This window comes from Mesoplodon bidens, assembly GCF_964165515.1.
Source record: "Mesoplodon bidens genome assembly, chromosome: 14".
In the NCBI taxonomy this organism is placed as follows: Eukaryota; Metazoa; Chordata; class Mammalia; order Artiodactyla; family Ziphiidae; genus Mesoplodon; species Mesoplodon bidens.
In genome coordinates, this window is record NC_138170.1 from 5,986,129 (window position 1) to 6,008,919 (window position 22,791).

The following is a 22,791-nucleotide window of genomic DNA, read 5'->3' on the forward strand; positions in this document are numbered from 1 at the left end:
ATAGATGAACAGCAAGGAAAAAAAAAACAGACTAATTTGATAGCTACAATGTTGTGTTCATCAGGAACTTCGAGCTGTGCTGTGTTTTTTGGTACATGTGTTTGATTGAAAACATCTTGCATTTTAAATAATCACAATGTATTTTTATGAGGGCTCCACACATTCTCGATTTTGTCACTGCCATCCGTGTCCCTGGAATATCTCTATCTGTTTTTGGTCAGCTAAGGTGATGATTAAAGGGTTTAGGAATGGATGCCAATCATACAGATTCGTTTTAAGGAGCAAGTTACTTTCTTAGGAGAATCAGCATCAGCTCTCTCTGCTAGTTTATTGTCTTTCTAAAACTGCTAATGATGTTATTGTTTGCTTTATCTATTTACCCAGTTTGCCTCCAGAAGAGTGAAAAATGTCATAGTCTTTGAGCTACCAGAAAATTGTTCTAATCAGGCAATCAGAAAAGCATTATAAGATGGATATCTTACCTCTCCATGATGTGTTTACTGATTCCCAGCCAGGAGTACTGATTATTTCTTTTTTGAACACTTAAAGCTCTTGTAGTCAGCAGCATACAACTTAGCTAAGGTTGCTAAGCTTCCTTCTTTCCCCCAAGATAACCAGTTTTTAAGGCACTTAAGTCAAGGATATAAGACTTGGTCCAGTCATTTTAGCTTTTACTTCCCCAAATCCATTATACTCTCAGAAGTCATGAAGGAGGACTTCCTTTCCTGAGAGAGTCTTGGGAAATTTAGTGCAATTAGCTCACCAAGGCGCTATGCCACGTTTACTCATGGCCTAGTCACTTTTAGAAATCATAAATCAATCTAAATAGCCCAACATTTAATAGTTAATGATAGACTTTATTGTTTCTTGAGCCCCCAGGAAGGCAATTGATTCTTGTTTCCTGAGCTAAGTTGTAAACAGTTCAAGAGTGGAGAAAGCAGAGGCCAGCACCAGCCCGTAAATGTTATCTATTTAGTTGATTCAAGCAAGTTTCAAAATTCTATTAAATATAATCATATCACTCAATTTGGGTTTGCAGTCTCATAACACTGATCTATTAATGGTATATTGTTCATTTTTTTACTCCAATTATTTTTTTTTTCTAATGTCTCATGATTCTTTTCTACTATTCTCTTCCCCTCCTCCCCCCCCCTTAGGAAGACTATCATGCCAATTTCTTTTTAAAAGGAGACAGAGGACATTTTATTTCACCAAAGAGTTTCTGATATCGTAACATAAGAGCTGTAGTTAACAGGTAGTTGAAATCAATCATTAAGTACCTACTGTGTGCAGTAGCCTTGTACTGGTGTTGAAATATTCACTGGCATTTCAAGCTGCATTATTGATTAGGAGCTGCCTCAAGACTGAAACTTAGTGTTTGCTGCCAGAGTTCTCAAAATCACAGTATATAAAACCATGTTCAGAGTCACCATGATGTCAATGAGTCCAGTGAGAAACACAAAGGCAAGCTAAAGGAAAATAAGGAAGATAGGAATTTGGATTGTGTCCATGACCAATTTAAAATACAGAAGCCTGCCTTTGGAGATAGTGAAATCCTTAGCATCATGTTGGAAATATTTTCAGAATGTTGTAGAATATAACACAAGGTAAATGAAATTCTGATTTTAAGTAGACTTAAACAGCAGGAGTACATTTCAGAGTGGAGGTTGCCAGGCTTTAGGATTTATAAATCAGTAAATTAAAGAGAATAAATAATTGAAGAACTATTGGGAGTTGTCACTTCTTTATTTTTGCTAAGTGTTGCTAGCACTATTCCCCTATGATGATTCTGTTGGGCAGTGAGGTTCCCACAGTAGATCTAAGCCATAATAGAGCTTACTAAACAAAGGATGAAGAAACATTTCAAAAGATAGAAAATTTTTTTTTTGTTTGTTTGTTTTTTTTATCACAATGTGGAAGTTACTGGTTTGCATCTCCCTCACACAAGAGCCCAGTTCTTCTCAGCCCTAGCGTTCCCAGGATCAGCTTCTGCCTGGGGACCTGCCACCAGCATGTTCAGGAGACTGTGTGGTCTGGAGAGCCACCTCTGTGTCTTATACAAGCCATTACAGTATTCCCTTCTGTGCTTAGGCTGACACTCTTCTGCTGTCTGCAAGCCTTACCTTTAAACCATACTCAGGCTTCTCCCTGACTTATACTAGGCTCCCTTAAGACTCGTACAAGTGCAAGAAAGTATTTTATCAGAGCTGGTGATATAATAGATTCTAGTTACTGCATTAAAAAATTTATTATGGAAAATTTCAAACATATCTTAAAGTAGAGCCTGTATAATGAATCATCATATAGTAAGTATCACACAGCTTTGACCATTATGAACTAATAGCCAGTCATTTTTTCTATACCTCCACCCATTTCCCCTACCTTAAAAAACTGTGAAGCAAATCCCAAACATATAATTCCATCCACAAGCATCTTGATATATATGTGTGTGTGTGTGTGTGTGTGTGTGTATATATATATATATATATACATATATACATATACATATATATATACATATACATATATGCATATATATATATATATATGGCTATAGACACTTAACTGAAGTATTACTAGGGTATTTTAAAACATTACATAAAAACATATATAAAAGCTATGGACACTTTAAATAAAATAACTGAATTATTACTAGGGTATTTTAAACATTAACCCCTTAATATCATCAAATATTTAGTGAATTTTAAATTTATTTCATTGTTTTACAATGTACATATATATAAAAAATCATTTAAATATTTATGGATGTTTATATAATGGTTTATTTGTCTATTCAGGATCTATAAAGGTCTGACTTTTTTTCTACTAGTTATCACCATCAGGATTTTCATGATGGCATCCATGTGGTTTTATTTTACATGTTTGTCTCTTGGATTTCTGTAAATTGAGAATCAATCCTAAGGCTGATCATTTTCATGTTTTGTGTTTTTTTTTTGTTGTTGTTGTTGCTTTTGGCAAGAACTTTTCATAGGTAGTGTTCTGTCATTCTATCAAAAGATACATAATACATGGTTCTCTTTCTCTTTCTTATTTATAAATATTTTTATGTCAACAGCCATTTAATAATTGGTCTAGAGCCTTTATCTCATTGAGAGTGCTGGTATTTTCTTACTTTTCATCTTACAAAGATGCAAGCAAATATTACCCAAGTCCGATTGCTGGAGCATTTTAACGTTTTTATGTTGTTGTCCTTATATAGAGTCATATGCCAAACTCTTTAGCAGCTGTTCACTGCAATGGTAAAGTATGACCTCAAGTCTCTGTCACATACCAAGCAAGGATGATAAAAAGCAAACAAAACCATGATCTGAAATCATCATTTCATAAAATGAAAGGTTTTCAACAGAAGAAATGGGAAGAATCTAAGATTAAACGACAGAATTTTAAATTAAATACATATATTTTTCTCAAAAATTCATCACACCCTCCTGATTTCACATGCCACAATGGACATGGGCCACTGCATGCTGGACTCAAACAATGGACTAAAATATAAGAACTATTGTTTAGTTCCATGACGTTAGTAAACATCTGCTAGAAGGTAATGTGAAAATTTGTCCAGCCAAATTACAGGACTAACAACTTTATTTTTAAGAGTATTTTTGACTTATTATGTATTCCAAATCACTATATGCAATTTTGAAAAGCTATTAAAAGGTTACTCTTTAATTCAATAAACATGTATTGAGAACCGATTCTCTGTCACATACTTATTCAGACATTTGGAATATAACATACAGTAGAATACAAATATAACAAAGATTAATAAAAAAGCAGAGTGGAGACAATATTGAAATTGAGAACCTGTGTTCTTGCTCTCCCTCCAAGGAACCTCCTCATACCCCTGGGCGTTTAGCATCCTATTAATGGGTATAAAAAGGCATGTGTGTCTTTCTCTTTGAAAACTAAGTTTCATAGTGAAAATTATCTGAAGAACCAAAGGTAAACTATAAAATGTAAGAAACTACATGAGAACTTTTGGAACTCAATCTGTGGTTTCTCATAGTATATATTCTCACTGTAATAGATGTAATATGTTCTTTTTTAAAAGCTTCAAAATGGGATTCTTTGCACTAATGATTTATTAAAGTCATCTTTGAAAGTAGCCCTAGTATCACCATCTATCCATCTCCTTTTGCTGATAAGGAAACAATCCTCCAAATGTGACATGACTTACAGAATGGGTTAGTGGTTGAGCCTCCTGAGCTCCAGCTCTGTGCTGCTCTCCCTGTTCCACACTAAGGTTTCTTTCACATTAGGAACTATACACGTACACAATGCATTTGAATCTCCCAGAGCATTAAGGAAGAGTAGGGAAGCAGTCTTGTTTTAGAGAGCAGAAGTGAACAAAAAAGTGATACAAAAAGGCAGATGGCCACAGGACTCCTAGCGATTCTCTCTGCTAATCATGTACTCTACTTGCCCTACTGCTCCTAGCCCTGGCAGCCCTTCTCTTCTCCTTTTCCCTTTCTAATCCCCATCCTCCTGTCCTCTTGACACCAGCTTGATGGGACTAATCAGTGTTTTGATCATCACTTTTTGTGCTGTTGACCTTGGCAAATCAGGCTGGCCTTGTATTACCAATTCTCACTCCTTGAAGAGAAGGAATAACATTGAAATGCTTGACCTGGGAACTTGAATTCAGTTCAGCTGTTTTGGCTGTTATAGTATGTTTTAAAAATCAAACTTGAATGCCTTTATAATGGACTTGCATATCCTCATTGGATGCACACTCCCCTCACTGCCTACTGGATTACACCAGCCTTTTCTACACACTTTTCAGAACTGCCTGGCCCCTGAATGCATTTGAGTTCACTATTGGTGGGCTGACATCTTCCTGACAGACTGTGACAGGAAGATCTTGGGTTCTTTGGGGTAACAGACACTAATTTTCAGTTTACTATGGGTCTCTTTAAAATCCAAAGCATTGCCTGTGGCATCTCTCTCACTGTTCAGAATTTAGTACTGATGTGGCCAAAATCATAGTGCTTTGCATTCAATAATGAGTCTTAGGGAGTTCAAGTGGGAGTGTAGATGGAGGGGAAAAGAGTTCAGAAGAACCCAGTTAAAATGCATTATTGTGTGTGCTCAAGAATCTTGAAACAATGATTTGTTATTAACACCTTGCTTTTCTGATAGAAATGCCTACAGACAGAAGACTTAGTAATATTTAGTTTACTACAGAAGGGTCCCTTTATCTCATTTGTGAAAGGATTCTCCTGGATGTGGTGCTCTCCAAGGAAGGTACAAGGTCATGCAACAGTGTATTTTCCCTTGGTCCCAACATCATTCTCATTCAAATCCTCTTCAATACAGGTGGCCAATTTGGCCTGTTCCATCTCCAACAATGAAGAAGGGGTGAAATTAGTTCGGATGGCAGCCACCCAGATTGACAGCCTGTGTCCCCAGGTAAGCCTCATTTACTTTGTTTCTAAAGCCTGATATTTCAGATCTTCTATGCTCCAGCCCTCATGTCACTCATATCCTTGCCTTGCCCTCTTTCCTCTCACTGGAAAGGGCTACACAAAATTCATGGGCCATTTCAGGTTCTGCCTTTCTCAAAAAGAACTTCAAACTATTCCAGTCTCTTCAGAATTACTGTGGCGATTATTCTCTTTTCCACTCCTATTGACTTTCTTCTATTTGTCTTGGACTGTTATTTCAATGCTCCATACCTATTTACCTTTAGTGTCTCAACCACTAAATTATACGTTTGTGCATGTAGAAGATGAATTCTACTTCTGCCACATCTGTGCTAAGTAGGCTTTGTTTAGTAAACACTTTTTGAAACCTATATCTTTTTTTTTTTTTTTTTTTTTTTTTTTTTTTTTTTTTTTTTTTTTTTTTTTTTGCGGTAGGCGGGCCTCTCACTGTTGTGGCCTCTCCCCTTGCAGAGCACAGGCTCCGGACGCGCAGGCTCAGCAGCCATGGCTCACGGGCCTAGCCGCTCTGCGGCATGTGGGATCTTCCCAGACCGGGGCACGAACCCGTGTCCCCTGCATCGGCAGGCGGACTCTCAACCACTGCGCCACCAGGGAAGCCCTGAAACCTATATCTTAAATAAAGAAGAAAAGCAAACAAAAACTAGTAGTAGTTGATAACCTACTTTAACTTTCATGTTTTGATTGTCCTTCCAAACACTGGGAACCCACTTATCTCTGGGAGCTGCAGGGTCCAGAGTTTCAACATGGTCTCTGACCTGCTTGTTTCTCTTTTGAGGAGTGTGGTCAATATGTCCCTGAATTGTTTCTAACAAATAGGTCATCAATGCCGCTCTCACACTGGCTGCCCGGCCACAGAGCAAAGTTGCTCAGGACAATATGGATGTCTTCAAAGACCAGTGGGAAAAGCAGGTCCGAGTGCTGACAGAGGCTGTGGATGACATCACCTCAGTGGATGACTTCCTTTCTGTCTCAGGTAATCACAAACGGGCCCCTTACAAGGCAGCCGAAGGAAGAGAACAAGATGAGATGAGGAATATCTTTCAAATGTCATGGGTCTGTGTTTCAAGTGCTCTCCTTGGCCCTTTGAGCTTTCAATCATCTCTGCAACTGTAATTGTAACACCCTCTTGAAAATTCTTCTCTGCTGTGCACATTATTTCAAGACACTGAGCCAAAGCATTTGGGGGGAAACACAAATTTCTGATCAAGATATTAGAAACCTGAACAGATTATTTAAGTAGAGTTAGGCTCCTTTTTACTTCCTGGAGGGTTTTTTTTTTTTTTTTTTTTTGAGGTACGCGGGCCTCTCACTATCGCGGCCTCTCCCGCTGCGGAGCACAGGCTCCGGACCTGCAGGCTCAGCGGCCATGGCTCACGGGTCCAGCCACTCCACAGCATGTGGGATCCTCCCGGACCGGGGCACGAGCCTGTGTCCCCTGCATCAGCAGGCAGACTCCCAACCACTGCACCACCAGGGAAGCCCCTTCCTGGAGTTTTTAAAATAGGATGGCCTTTGATGCATCTGAATCATCCATCTAAAAAAGTGTATGGGTTATGAGACTGGTTATGTTTAAAAATAAAAAAAAAAAAACAACAACAATGAGTTATTCCAATTTGGCTGTGTTAAGGATTTTTTCCTCAATAAGTGAAGTTACCCAGGTTTGTGATAAGCTGGGAAGAAATGTTAGCCACAGAATGAACACATTAGAAGGCACTTGGGAGCTATTGAGGCTTTGAGCACTTGACCATGAGGTTGTGGAAAGAAGTGAGAGAAAGTAACTAGTCATCACTGGAAATTGTAACTTTCTTTGTAAATGAAGCCAGACTGAAGGATGTTGGCACGTTTGAATAACCATGTAGTCAATTTGATCTTTAAGGGGGCTCATCAATGCTGTTTCAAATTTAGCTACCAGCCAGCTAATGGGCCTTTTTCCAAACACATTTGACTAAACACATTTGGCCCAATTCACCTGGAAAAGTCTCTATGGGAGGCATGGGGGAGGAGGTCACCAGAAACCTCAGCCTCCTTGCGATGCATTAAAATAACCAAGTGACGCTTGAAAAATCAAATTGACCAGGTGTTGACTCCACCCACAGGCGTATGGAACTCACACATGACAGCTCAGGTATGCCCTAGACTTGACCAGGACTTACTGAGGTCTGAGAGGGAGGGGTTGCAGCACAACTGGTGCGATCCAGACAGACAGGGCCTCTGACTGCGACAGTGTGGAAGAGATTTCTGCAGGAGGCTTAGTGTGTTTAGAAACTTTTCTCTAGTTGCAGTCTTTCCTTTCACCAAGAAACTGACAATGAATTCCCACTGCGGGCTTCTGTTTAAAGCTTGTCTGAGAACAGCATAGTTGAATCTGTAGATCTGATGGATGATGGAAAAGCCAACTTTGAAATCATTGAGGGCAGGGCAAGGGAGATGGGAAAAATGAGTGAATACATGCTCAGTATCTATAATTTGTCTGACTTTCTTCTATTTGGTTTAATTCACACCAAAGTTTTATAAGATAGGTATCACTATGCTGAGCCTTCCTTTGAGAAGAGTAAGGCACTGAGAGGTAGGTAACTTGACAGATGTGTAATTAAAATCCAGATATCCTCTTTCCATAATCTATATAGATCTCAGTAAGTCTAGATAGAAGGAAATTTGCCTTTGATGTTTCCAGCTTTCATTGCAGCTCCTTCCACACCCCCTCAAACCTCGCCATCCCCTCTGGTGCCACCATTCCATTCTCTCTTCCTTCTTGGAAATCTGTCTTATTCTTCATTCCCAAAGTGCTTTGTTTTTGATGACTTTTCAAAACAACTATTCATTTAAACATACCCATATGCAGGGGTTGGCTAATAAAGAGCTCAATGTGTTGCGATTCCTGGGATTTTTGCTTCACTGATGCATGAGTCCTAACAACATAAAAGATATGCAAGAAATTCATCTTTCATAAGGTGCTTAGAAATTGTTTGGATAGACATATTGGGGATTTGAGTGGTGGGGAACAGAAGGATGGACACCAGGACTGAGCATCTTTCTTGTATCTAGTCAGTCTTTGCCAGAATAACTATAGGGGTCCCCCAAAGGGGCAGGGGGACTCTCCAACCAGCCTCAGATCTCACACAGCAATCCAACAGCCCCTGGAAATCTTACGCTATTCCCCTTCTATCTACAAATGAATAGAAAATATCCATATACTACCTTTTTCAAAGAGGAATCATTTTAGAACTTAAAGATTTCCCACCTTATTCTTTTCTTTAAATGCATGTATGAAAATTTCTGAGGGTAGAGAAAAGCAAGGTTAGGAGGTCTTATCTCAGACTGTTGCAGTAGTGCAAAGCTTTTCTTAATTTTCTTCCACCGGATCTGCCTCTCTGCCACCTTTCTCCCTGCCATTCCTTTGTGCATCTCATTATTACCAGCAACAAGAAAAGGCTTTGGCTTCCGCTGATAATACTGTGCAGTCCAACCCCAGTGGTACAAGCGCCGCAGTATGCCATGACAGGAAAATGAACAGGCGCTGTCAGGGAGCCAGCCTTGGCAGGACCTGCTAGAGCATGCCTTTGGACTTGACAATCGGAGGCGGCAGGCACCTTTCCACAGATTGGCTTGACAAATAATGACACAGCCCACTCTGTCCTGCTGGTAGACTGTAGATACAGCCCGATAGTTGGGGAAACTACTTCTCATCTCCTCTTTGAGCTGGAGCCAAAACATTTACATCAATAAATTGCAAGGTTGGTCCAGGAGATATTTTGAAATGGCATTAATGGCACTTTATGTATCAGCTTCTTCTTAAGGGAATATCTATTCTGGCAGGAAATTCTAGTTTGAAAACAACAACAAAAATATTTTTTTCAAGGGATAGTTTTGTTTTGCTTTCTTTCTTTCTTTTTTTTTTTCATGCTACCTGAACTTGTGTGTCTGAGTGCTTAATTTGTCCATATGAAATGCAACAAGTTTGGGTAGCTATTAACATTACAGGAGCAAAACCAATTTTCAGATGTGGTCTGGGCTTCTAAAAAAAATGAAATGGCTGTATTAGAACACTTAAACTTTTCCCACTGGGCAAAAACTAAAATTTTTAATAGTGTCTTAAAATGAGCATCTTGGCATTAATCACATAACAGTTGAATTCTTGGGTTTGGCTCACAAAATAGCAAGCATCTAAGATCTGAAAAAGCATTAACTCAATCTCATAATGTCTAAAAGTTTCGTTTTGCTTTGTTTGCCTTTTCCTCTTTTATTTGTTTGGTTTTTTTTGACTCCAGCGTCTTGAGTTTGTTTCATTAAAAAATTCACAGACTGAACTTTGCTTTTGAATTTAGAAGCTATAGCTTTAAAGCTGATAATAATCAGGTAGTTTGGTCACCTGTGATTTTTTAACAAGATTATATCTTTCCTGAAATTGTAAGTTTGCAAAAATTCAAGGAAGTTTACCACAAAATACGTTGCAGACAAATGTTCTATGATGTTTAAAAACCATGCTTTACATCCAGGCATCCAAAGTACCTAAGGGGTTTATCCCAGCAATGTAATCATCTCTGGAATACAGGTGCTTTTTATTATTACTTTCTCTTCTATGTTATTTTCTAGTTGGAACATCATTCCTCTATCTCCTTACTTAATGAATTCTTTCTCCTGAAAATAGCTTAGGATAAAAATATATAATTGATTGTCCCTCTTCAATGGACATGTTTATTCAGGATTTCTTCTTTGATTGCCTGCTCTAAGGCACTGTCAGGTATGAAAATATGAGTTAAGTGTGGATTCTGCCTTTGAATAATTCACTGCCCTTTTTGATAGATACTAGACCAGAGTAATTCCAAACTTGTGAACCCCAGGACTGAGGGTGTAGGGACTAGGGGTGGAGAAGTTATTACAAGGTGTCCAGGGAAACCATATATAGACCGAGTATCATCTTTTGATCAAATAATATGTCTACAATAATATAGCTCTTTTCAAGTGCATTATTGGTACTTAGCTTAATAAAGTACAAATTTATTTTAGAACATTCTTTATCATTGTGGCTTTTACATATATATCATCCACTGGTATAACCACTATCATGAGGGAATTGTAATCCATATTTTTATAAAAGGGGTACCTCTAATTGTGTAAAGTTGGGAATGCAGAGTAAACAATCTCAACATTTCATTAAAAGTTGATTAAGAAAACTGAGTCAGTTAGTAAGCTGAAAATTAGTAAAATTAATATTTTATTCACACATGATTAATGTGACTAACCATTGAACAAATTAATTGGCAATTCAATTAAAAGCAATGCTTTTATCAGCTCGGTGCTTTGTGACCACCTGGAGGGGTGGGATAGGGAGGGTGGGAGGGAGATGCAAAAGGGAGGGGATATGGGAACATATGTATAACTGATTAAATTTGTTATAAAGCAGAAAAAAAAGCAATGTTTTTGATATCATGGCCTCCTTCAATTAATGTATATATTTGACCCTTGAAAAACTTGGGGGTGTGGGGCACCGACCCTCCCTCCACACAGCTGAAAATCAGGGCATAACTTTACAGTGAGCCCCATAGATGGGAAGTTCTGCATCTGTGGATCCAACCAACCTTGGCTCTGTGGTACTGTAGTATTTACTACTGAAATAAATCCATGTATAAGTGGACCTGCACTGTTCAAACCTTTGTTGTTCAAGGGTCAATTGTAGTTATACCTATGAAAGCATATTCTTTTGCTTACCTCTTAATTAAATTAGTTGCATATTTTAGTTTGGAAATTAGATTTTAAAAACTATCATTTCATTTTAGGATATTAAGTCATGAATGGCCTTCTTACATTTTAAATTTTGTTAATTCCAGAGACATTAGTATCTAATGTAATTGACAGATTTCTCTGTTTTGCATTCAATTTCATCTTTAAACTATGCACAGAAAAATGGTAGGTAACAAAGAAAGAGATATTTTTAAAGATGGTGGTTCTCAAAGTGTGGTCCCCAAACCAGCAACATTACCATCACCTGGGAACTTGGTAGAAATGCAATTTCTTGGGCCCAACCCCAGACCTAGTGAATCAGAAACCCTGAGAGAGACACCCAACAGTTTCTATGATGCTACAAATCCTCCAGTTGATGTTCAAGTTTGAGAACCACTATTGTAATTGTAAACTATGTTCTTTAAATATAATTTCAATGTTATTAAGAATGTATTGAGATGTACAAGTTAATGGCTTGTGAGTTAATGAATCTATCTTCAATAGGTTTTTAAGTGTGTCAGTGGTAAAAAATCATATAAATGTGTATGTGTCCTCTCCACAGAAAATCATATCTTAGAGGATGTGAACAAGTGTGTGATAGCCCTTCAAGAGGGGGACGTGGACACTCTGGACCGGACTGCAGGGGCTATCAGGGGCCGGGCAGCTCGAGTCATACACATCATCAATGCTGAGATGGAGAACTATGAAGCTGGAGTTTATACTGAGAAGGTGTTGGAAGCTACAAAATTGCTCTCTGAGACAGGTAACCATGGATATTAGGTTTGACCAAAATGTCAGCAACATGATTAATTTCCATACCTGAATCAATCTGTTTCATTGTTTCCCATAGGTCTTTCTGCTTTTAAATTACACATGATCATAAAAAGGGTGTTCTTTATTTCTTGAGTTTGAATTAGACTACTTTAGCAGAATAATAATTTATTGTTTTGCAGTATATACTACTCTATAGTTTTTATATGTAAGCATTTGATTCTCACAAAGACCTTATGAAGTAGGCAGATTTTTATTATCTCCTATTATGAATGTGAAAATGGAGTTTTGAATCAGTTAAGAGACTGAAAAAAGGTCACAAGTCTAGAAAATATTGAATATGTGATTGGAACTTGGAATCTTGAACTTGAAAAACATTTTCCTGTCTATTTCTTGAGAAGATAAGGACAACCAGGGAAAAGCATAAAGGCTCTAGGCAGTACATGGACATGAAGTAATCAAAGGAGGTACTGGTTACTGGAAAAGGGTTAGACTTTAATATATGACCTGCTCCTCTAGCAAAGGCTTGCATTCCCTCTTCCAGGGCATGCGGCTGCCCACTGGGGAATCACGGTTGTGGTGAGACACAGTTACTTATGGGAGCCTGTCATAGCTCTCTGGTACACTGAGATGGAAAAAAGACTTATTTCTACTAAGTTAGCACAACAACCCATAACTCTGGATAGTTGGGTCAAAGAGTAGCCTATTTTTAGTAGTTTTTGCTCTTGACTGGTGTCTCTTGGCTTCAGTCCCTTATGCCTTGTGTATTTGTATATATGGGGGAATTAGAGTAGAGAGAAAGTCCAGGAATGGAGAGAAGACAAATGGAATTAACTCTATATTGGATGGAGTTATGAATGGTTAATGAATTGGGTCCTCTGTATGCATAGAAGGAACTTACCTCAGCATCAGTGGAAGTCTTCATGGGTCTATATATGGAATTTGGAACCCACTAGGCTTTTAAAAATAGACATATCTCTGAAAGGTCAGATATAACAGTATTCCAAGTTTTACATGATAAGACATGTTAGTAGAAACATGTTTCCTTCTACAGGGAAAATGTTATTTACAAAGACTTCTGTAGCTATTTGTTAGTCTAGAATAGCATGGAAAAACAACAGATAAAGAGACATTGGTTGCTATCTGAAATATAAGCAGAAAAAGGACTAGTGTAATATCACAAAATAAAGAACACATCTAGGGATCGTTGCTCTTGAGAATCCTCACATACTTAGAATTACAAATAATAACAATAATAATATGATATATCCATAATTCAAAAAGAGTCATGTACCATAATGTTCATTGCAGCTCTATTTACAACAGTCAGGACATGGAAGCAACCTAAGTGTCCATTGATAGATGAATGGATAAACAAGATGTGGCACATGTATGCAATGGACTAGTACTCAACCATAAAAGGAAACAAAATTGAGTTATTTGTAGTGAGGTGTATAGGCCTAGAGTCTCTCATACAGAGTGAAATAAGTCAGAAATAGAAAAAAATACTGTATGCTAACACATATATATGGAATCAAAAAAATAAAAATAAAAAAGGTTCTAATGAACCAAGGGGCAGGACAGGAATAAAGACACAGATAAAGAGAATAGACTTGAGGACACGGAGAGGGGGAAGGGTAAGCTGGGACAAAGTGAGAGAGTAGCACTGACATATATACACTACCAAATGTAAAATAGATAGCTAGAGGGAAGCAGCAGCATAGCACAGGGAGGTCAGCTCGGTGCTTTGTGATCACCTAGAGGGGTGGGGTAGGGAGGGTGGGAGGGAGACACAAGAGGGAGGGGATACGGGGATATATGTATACGTATAGCTGGTTCACTTTGTTATAAAGCAGAAATTAACACACCATTGTAGAGCAATTATACTCTAATAAAGATGTTAAAAAATGATAATATGATATATCCACATTGTAATTAGCTGAAATTCAGCACTATTTTTTTTATTTTTTTAAATTTTTTTCAAATAGACTTGCCCTTTTCATTCAATAGAGCAACACAATGTAAGCCATACAGTATTTCTTTTCTCATTTGGAATAATTAGAAACAGTTATTTTACTCTCCAGTTTAAGGATATTTTTTTTTCACCCTTAAGGAAACCCTGTCACATTTTTGGAGCTCTCAGTTACTGGCCCATTACCTCGATTTTGTTACAAAGTCTCAGCTTCCTGTGGTATATCTGACACATAGCAGCATTTCCTTGGATCTGACACTGAGTGAAGAGTGTCAGAGAAGGGTGGAGGACATGGAGACAGAAGTTTCAACTCATGACTGGTTGGAATGATTACTGCCACAGATGACATGCAGAGCATATTGCCGACTTATAGACGACTTTGTGCACACAAAGACTTCAGCATTGTTCAAGATACATTTTAGATTTCTTTCTTATTGAGCCTTGGGGTGCTTTAATAAATAGAAGGAGTGGTGCCCATTGGGTCAAAATCGACATAAAGGCAAGGGCAGTGTGCCTAGCTGATGGAAATATTTTAACATAATTTTCACCCAAAGTCTTGAAATATAACTATATTCTGGTTGAAGTTTTTTTAACTGAAAAAAAAAAAAAACAATCAATGAAACAGAGTAATCCATCCTGGATTGTTGTTGCTAATGAAGATTTTGCTCTTATTTGTCAATTTTCAGGTCTTTAAAAATTCTCATCTCAGCCCTTCCTTGCAGTGATTGAATACTTGGGGTACTTAACTAAAGGCACCTTCCTGATTCTGATGTCCACATCCAATTCATAATTGAACAGAAAATATAAGCAAGACATTTAGATTCTTTCTATTTTTCAGCATCTATTGAAGATCACTAGGAAAGAAGCCAGATAGAAGAGAGTGAAATAAACAGTTTATAAATAACTAGTAGAAAATGGAATACATGTCAAGGAAATTAGATATTAGTGGGCTAAGAACTAAAATATACAAGGTATATAAATTATTTTGCTTCTGTCCCCAATGGTTCTTCTCTTTCCTAAACAAGAACAATATAGTTTCTTTATGGGTAAGTAGAGAGGTTGTCAAAGAAATGAAAGCAAAAACTTTAGCTATAAGTACAACAATTGGCATACACACGGATTCCTCATGAAGGGAGAATGCCTCTGCTCTGAAGCCAGCAGGGCTTAAGAGAAGGGATGGTGCTCTGTCACAACCGCACTGGTCATCTGAACATGTGGAACATGAGGTTTAAAATGTGTGATCTATATGGTGACTTAATACCTAGCATTTCTCAATAAGAAATTTCTCTATAAGAAACAAACTAAAAAAAAAAAAAAAAAGCTTTAGCTGTTAAAATCCACTCGTTGCTAATTAGAATTGTTGGGGGATGTACTACACACATGGAGTTTGAGGAAGAGCATAAGATCAGTTCTGTGATTATGGTTATGCAGAGTTTTGTAGGTTATATAGATTTTATAAAATGGATTAGTCCCCTTGTCAGTGTCTGGCTATGCTAAGGAGGGCTATGTCCTTCAAATAAAAACTCCTATACAGATCACTAATACCCAAATTTCTACCTTTGGGCTAACATTTTGCTCCTGATTTTTTTAAAAAAAAATCTTAGTGCAACGTTGAATTGGTCACTTTTTTGCAAGTTTATCAAACTTTGTCCTGAGAGTACATTTTATTTTGAGGAGAGAGCACGGAGCAGTGGGCAAGGAGTGGAAGGTGACAAGAAGAAGGAAAAAAAAAAAAAAAAGAAGAGTCCAGGACATGGAAGACAAAACATCATGTTTTCTTTTGCCTTGCCTCCAACCTACCAGGTTCTCCCCAGTTTTATACCTGAGTTGTTAAAGACCCTAAGGCAGAAGTTCTCAACCTCTGTATTATTGACATGTGAGTCTTGGTAATTCTTTCTTGGGGTGGAGGCAGTTGTCCTGTGCATTAATGGTGCTCAGCAGCAGCCCTGAACTTACCCCACTAGATGCTTATAGGACCTCTTCCCTTTCCCACTTCAAGTTGTGACAATCAAAATTGCCTCTAGATATTGCTAGATGTTCTTGGGTGGACAGAATAACTCCCATGGAAAATAACAGCCACAAGGAAAATAATATTTCAAAATAAGAGCAACTTTAAACAAGACTAAATGGAGCCTCTGCATGATGGCCATAGAGTACAGTGAAGGGAGTAGAGTGAGAGCCTATTACCAAGCATGAACAAAAAGGGGCAGAATGCTCAAAAAGTCTTGACTAGACCAGACTTTGCCAATAATGGGGTTTTCAAATAAAGACCAACCTCTGGTTAAACATGCAAATGATGCAGGGGTGGGTCTCTGTAGAGAGAACTCCCACTTTACCTTCACTGAGAGGCTAGAAATTGAGAGAGATCCAAAGAGTGATGAAACAGTCTGTAGTTAATTTTCCATAAATTACTTTACATAGTAAAGAGTAAGTAAATTTTTTTGAAGAGTGCTTTTTGTCTTGATATGAATGCTGAGTTAATTTGAAAACACAATTTTGTGGATTATTAGTACGTTAAAATTCTAGGGCAACATTACATAAAAATTTACCTATTTATTTTTTTATAAAACTAATACAGGCAGATGAAAGCACAATAAACTTGATGTACATCAGACTCATTAAATACTAACATATTTGATGAGCTCTTCAATAAAACCTGAATTATAACAAATTGCCAATAGCTTGGTAGCGAGTGCACCCAACGAGACCCATTTTCAGAGATCTCATTTGCAAAGTCAGATTGCTGTGGAAAGTTGTGGGGCCTGAAAGTAAATTCAATGATGTTATGTTTAAAGTAGCTCATTCTTCACAGAACAGATTACATTGAAATGCCATTTTAGTAAATTTGATGGCTGATGCAAATTTGTGACAATGTCAGTATCATCAGGTTGAGAGATCTTTGAGATGCCAACAGTTCTTTCTTCAGAGGGAATCCAAAAAAAAGAAAAAAATAAAGTCTTTTTAATGAGGATTCTGTTATTAAGCACTTTGTAAATGAAAATGAAAATTCCATTATTTTGGAGAACATGTGGCCCAAACAGATAGTATAAATTTTTTCAATACATTTTTTTAAAGAACAGTTAAATGTTCACAGCAAAATTGAGGGGAGGCTACTAAGATTTCACATGATTCTGAATCAATTCCCTTGATTCTGCACATGCATGGGGTCCCCCATTATATACATCCCCTACCAAATTGGTACATTTGTTACCATTGATGAACCTACACAGACACATCATAATCACGCAAAGTTCATAGTTTACATTTTGGTTCAATCTTGGTGTTGTATACTCTATTATATTTGGACTAATGTATAATGACATGTATCCATCATTATGGTTTCATACAGTGTATTTTTCACTGTCCTAAAAGTTCACTCTACTCCATCTATTCATCCCTCTCCCCCTCCCAATCCCCTGGTAACCACTGATCTTTTCACTGTCTCCATGGTTTTGCCATTTCTAGAATGTCATATACTTGGAATCAAATAGCATGTAGCCTTTTCAGATTGACTTATTTCACTTAGTAGAGATGGTATAATTTGTAATTTCATGCTTCTGTTATGTAAAGTTTTCATAAAAGAGGTTTATTTTACAGTATTCCTATGTATTTTGCCCAGTAAGAGAACAAATAGAAAGCACCCAAACTAGAAATGATAATGAGGGGTACCATTGTGTCAGTACAATGTATAGATGAAATCTGTGTAAGGAATCAGAAGAACTCAATTCCTTGACTTCTAAATGTGACCTTACACAAATTAGTTAATGCCTCTGAGCCTCAAGCTTCTCATGTATTGCCTGATGTTTCATCATCCAAGTATTGTCAATATTATTGATTTTGGGATATATGATTCACTGTTTCTTGGCTTACTCATGACTGCACTCAACATGGACAATCACTGCCCATGAATCCTCTGTATAAACCCTCTGCTCCATCTGGACAGGTGTATTTATTATTTTCCAGTTAAAACACATCCATGCTGTTCCCACTCTCCTTCCTGTCATCTTCCCCGTTTTCTCCTCCTCCTCTACATCTGTGTATTGAACTTATCCTTTAAGATCTGACTCAAGTCTCAGCCTGAGACAACAGGGATCTATTTCTATGAGTCTGTTGACATTTAGTACGTCTTCTTCAGTGTCAATGGTCCACAGATAGATTGTCACTTCCTAGAGGCAGGTGTTCCTGTACGTGCCTTGGGCCTAGACAAGTAGTATCACATAATTAGCCTTTAATATGTATGCATTGATTAAGTGAATATGAAAAATTAAGATATGACCTTTTTTTTTTTTTCAGTGGAGACTATGTCCACTAGCAGCAGCCTTAGGCTTATAACTCAAGATTCCAGGATTAGTAGAGATGTTTGTTTTCCTCCTACTTTCTACATATCAAAGAAGAGCAATCTTCTTGGCCACTTGGGGGTATGCTTATTTCACTTGGACTGATTTCTGTTGCTAGCGGGATCAAGTTTTATCATTGGACATGTCTGGGTGACCTGCCTATCCCCGTGCCCAGAGGCAAGGGGTATAGACAGAAGTAAGATCAATATCAGAAGAAGGCGGTAAGGACAGATTCTTGGGAAGACAGAAATACTAGATATTAGAGATAGGGAGGACTATTACAGTCTGTCACTTCTCTGTGACTGACCTTGAAATTAAATTATGAAAGTAATGAATTTCCACAGAAGCTGTAATGACTGAGATTCAGTTCAGCCTAGGCTTCCTAATATATTTTAAATACATTTTAATATAACCCTTACTATAGGTGTAAATAATTTTATTTCCCCCTGAAATGTCAAAATGATTACAATATGGAGGAAATGTATTGCTAAGTGGTGGTTGTACTAGTCATGGAGGTGGGAAGTCAGAAGTGTAGGAGGAACGAGAAGGAAATTTCATTCACTTAATAGTCCTTAAACAGGCAACATGTAGTTTGTCTCAAAGCCTCTTCCATATGTCTGAAACCTACATACTTGAAGTATTGTACAGATCTGGCTGATGGTTTTTAGTATCGGTATTTATTTGTTTTATCCTGAATGCAAATGCAAGGTTTCTTGCTCAGAGAACAAACTTCTTTCTTAGTAACAATGACATTGCCAGTTCCCTATACCTCATTCTAACTCTCAAGGCAGTGTGAAAAGGTCAGATAAAGTCTGCCCACACGAAGGAGGTCCATACTACAGGAGAAGAAACACAAAATTATGAATCTGAGAGTTTATATAGCAACTTGTGCTCAGCTGTCTCCCTCCCCTCCTGAGAGGGAGAGAAAAACCTTCACTCTTTAATGTTAATAAACTCTATCCAGAAAAGGTCCCCAGGTTGTTACAACCATTTAGAATATAAATAAATAGCTCCTGGTTTTATTCCCTTTTGAAATGTAAACACCTATCTCTGAGGAGATAAACCCATAAATCTCTTTCCAGATTATTTCACCATCTTAGGACTGCTATTGAGTCATACCTTGAACCAGGTTACCAGACTTTTTTACTCAGAAAGCCCTAGCCATGCAGAAATATGAAAACATCTTCTCTATACTGGCTTGTTTGTAAGTAATATGTTCTGCTAGAACTCACACAGGACCAGCTCTCTCAGAGTGAGAGGCTGAAGAAACACCTGAGAAGAATACAACTTGAGAAAATAAGAGAAACACTTTTAAAAAATATATTTATTTACTTTATTTATTTTCATCATTTTATTTTATTTTATTTCTTATTTTTTGGCTGCCTTGGGTCTTAGCTATGGCATGCGGGATCCTCACTGAGGCACGCAGGATCTCTCACTGAGATGCGCAAGCTCAGTAGGTGTGATGTGTGGGCTTAGTTGCCACACGGCATGTGGGATCTTAGTTCCCTGACCAGGGATCGAACCCAGGTCCCCTGCATTGGAAGGCGGATTCTTTACCACTGGACCACCAGAGAAGTCCCAAGAGAAACAATTTTAGCCTGATAATAAACTTCTAACATGGAAGTGGAGGTGGGATAGGATGGATATAGGAAGGCTCACAATTACACATTTATGGAGCAACATAGTGGAAGAAACGGCACTTTTCTAGTGCCCAATTTTCAAAGTAAAACTAAAAGGAAGACATGAATTTCCAGTTCTGTGTGAGTCACAGCATAGACTCAGAATCCTGGGGACTGCAAAGGACATGATACTTCTTTGTCATTTCAAGGATATGAGGGATCAGCAACCATGGTAGTGGCCATGGAATGGCAGAAGGGCCAGTGCTGGGGTCCACAGGACTTGGTGGCCAGGGTGTATTAACTGGGCACAAGTGAGGCAGCAGTAAGTTCCTTTTACCCAGAATCCCTACCACATCAGCAACAGGTGCTGGAATCAAAGAAAGGAAGAATATGTTAACAATCACTTGAATGGGAACATCATTAGAATATTCCAGAAATAGTTTGATTAGGAAAAATAAGAAACTATGCTTGTAGCTGGGATAACATATGGACATAAGAACCAGAAAGATTCTGGATATTACTGTCAAATTGACCCCAAAATTACCTCCCCACTTGGTTTGCCTTTCTATATTTTACCTGTTCTCTAACACTAGCTGATTTCTTCCTAACCATACCAGGCAATCCCACTCCTCTGTGCCCCATTACTCACTGTCACTCATTAAGCTCCTACCAGGTGTTGCATACTCTGTGTTTGCCCATTTTTCTGTCTTAAGGTACCTCTCTGTTCTCTGTCTCCCTTCTATTTTCTATCCAGGAGTGTGTGTGTGTGTGTATGTGTTGCTTCCTAATTTAATTTTAACCCCTTGAGATCTGAGACTACCTCTTCATTTCCTCCAGTCTTGATGAGAGTTGAAGCTCAAAAATGTTTATTAATATAAATAAAAAACAAAACTGCTATAGAATAATACCTTATTTTAAGGGTTTTTCCCTTTTTAAAATTGCATGCTTAATGATCAAGATCAGATTCTTTTAAACTAAGAGCAATAAATTCCTAGCAATTATTTTATTACATCTTAAAATTTAAAATCTCACTGATGCCAAAATTAACTATTTATCAAGCTAGGTTTCTACAAACACTGTAAGCTAAATAAGGCATCATGTTCAGTTCTTTACTCATTCCTTAAGTTTCAGAATGAAATGTGCCATCCTTTCCTCTTAACTTATAAATGATTTGTGATTATTTTTGAAATGCTGATTTTAAAATGTAAGAACGTTCCAAGCAAGCATTTTCTTTCCCTGGGGAAAGGAATTTGTGTCTAGACAAAAGCAGATGCATGCTGCCTGATTCTCTTAGGGTAGTTATCGTGGACAGAATTTAGAAGAATTTTTTCCTTCTTCTAAGCAGTCCTTTTTCATCTTTCATCAAACAATTCATCTCATGGGTTATGTATGGCCTTCTGGAGCTTGAGTTTGATTTTGATGTTTGAAATATACATTATAATTTTCCAAACATGAGTTTATGAAAATGGCAGCCTTTAGGAATTCCCGCAGAGGGAACAGATGACTGACTCTGACGAAAGAAAGTCCAAGAATATACACAGCATGGAAGAATTAGGACTAGCCAGGAGGATGCTGATGGTTGTCTAGAGAGGTAAAAACAGCTGACAAATAGTCACCAGGGAATAGGGAGCAGATTAAGCTGGGCTTCTTTCGTCCTGGCTCCTAGCTTCCAGAGCTCAATATCTTCTAACTTGATTAACAGTTATCAAGAGAAAGCACAGTGAAAGCTAGTATATCACTGGCCTAGACAGAGAATGATTTCAATTTAGAGAGTTTAAATATTATTTCCATACTCCCTCCTCCACATTTAAAAAAAAAAAAAAAAACTTTTGAGGATACTTTACTCAAGATTCATATCCAATCAATCAGCTAATATAAAATCGTAGTATGCATTTGAGGTAGAAGGAAAACACTTTCACAAGAATATTAGGTTAAGCTGAGAGGTTTTTTAGAAACAATGTCTAATTTGAGATAGGGAAGCTGGGTTTGATTTTTTTTCCAGTTACGAGCTTTTTGGTAAAGTCTCTAAACTTTAAAGGTTTCCTTTCTTCATGGATCTGGTGAGGTCATACTGTAATACAGTGTTTAACACTGGCTTTCTTGGCAATGAAGATAAAGTGAAAATTCTAACAGTGAGTTTATAAAATCTTGTCCTGAGGGCAGATTTCATAGGAAATTCATTATTAAAAATGCAAAACCATCAGAAAGATGATGTAGTCCTGCCAAGGAGAGAGAAGGGCATAAAAGCAGGGAAATTCAGTTTTCAGATAAATTGTACCAACTTCCCAATTTTCAGACATTTCAACACTAATTTCTATGCTATTTTCAGTTTACTTCACTCCCACAGGGCCCACTTTTTGGTGATGAATCATGCACGTAGTTGTACTTCCAACCTCCATCCAAAGGAGACCAGATGATTTTGCCTGCTGTAAACAAAGAAAAAGCGGGCGTAGATGGGTAGATACAAAGGGTCATGGTGTGAAGATGACAATTACAAGAAACATTTACTGTGAATCTTGTGTGCTTGGCACAATGGGAAGCATCTTACATACATCCCACTTTTTAGTCCCTTGAAGGCAAGATCATATTTATTTTGTTTGTCACTTTATCCCCAGTGACTAAGTAATACCTATGTTTATATATATAATTATATATAAAATTTGTAGAATGTATTATTTTTAAACCTTATGTAAAACCAGAAGGCCAGATGTTTTACACTTGTGTAAACTGAGGCTCAAAATGGTTAACTTGTAAATAAATATAATCAAATATCAAGATTCAATTAAGCTTCTGCCTGAGTGCAATAAATATACCAGAAACCTAGACCAGCATAGCTGCTACAAATGAATGAACAGAAATTTTAATATGTCTTTCTGACTATTTTTACTGTTATTTCTACTTCT

The 22,791-nt window shown here is 37.6% G+C and overlaps 1 protein-coding gene across 4 annotated transcripts in view; it reads left to right on the forward strand.

The window, feature by feature from the left end:
• Window positions 1-22,791, forward strand: part of CTNNA2 (catenin alpha 2) — a gene marked incomplete at its 5' end in the record, with an annotated part of 1,045,541 nt that overhangs the window by 934,151 nt on the left and 88,599 nt on the right. For 3 of the 4 annotated variants that reach the window (XM_081253620.1, XM_081253621.1, XM_081253622.1), the window contains 3 exons: window positions 5,338-5,430; window positions 6,282-6,438; window positions 11,749-11,949. In XM_081253620.1, the coding sequence (XP_081109746.1) occupies window positions 5,338-5,430; window positions 6,282-6,438; window positions 11,749-11,949 (451 nt within the window). The remainder of the gene's footprint in view (window positions 1-5,337; window positions 5,431-6,281; window positions 6,439-11,748; window positions 11,950-22,791) is intronic. The other variant, XM_081253623.1, reaches the window with a different exon arrangement.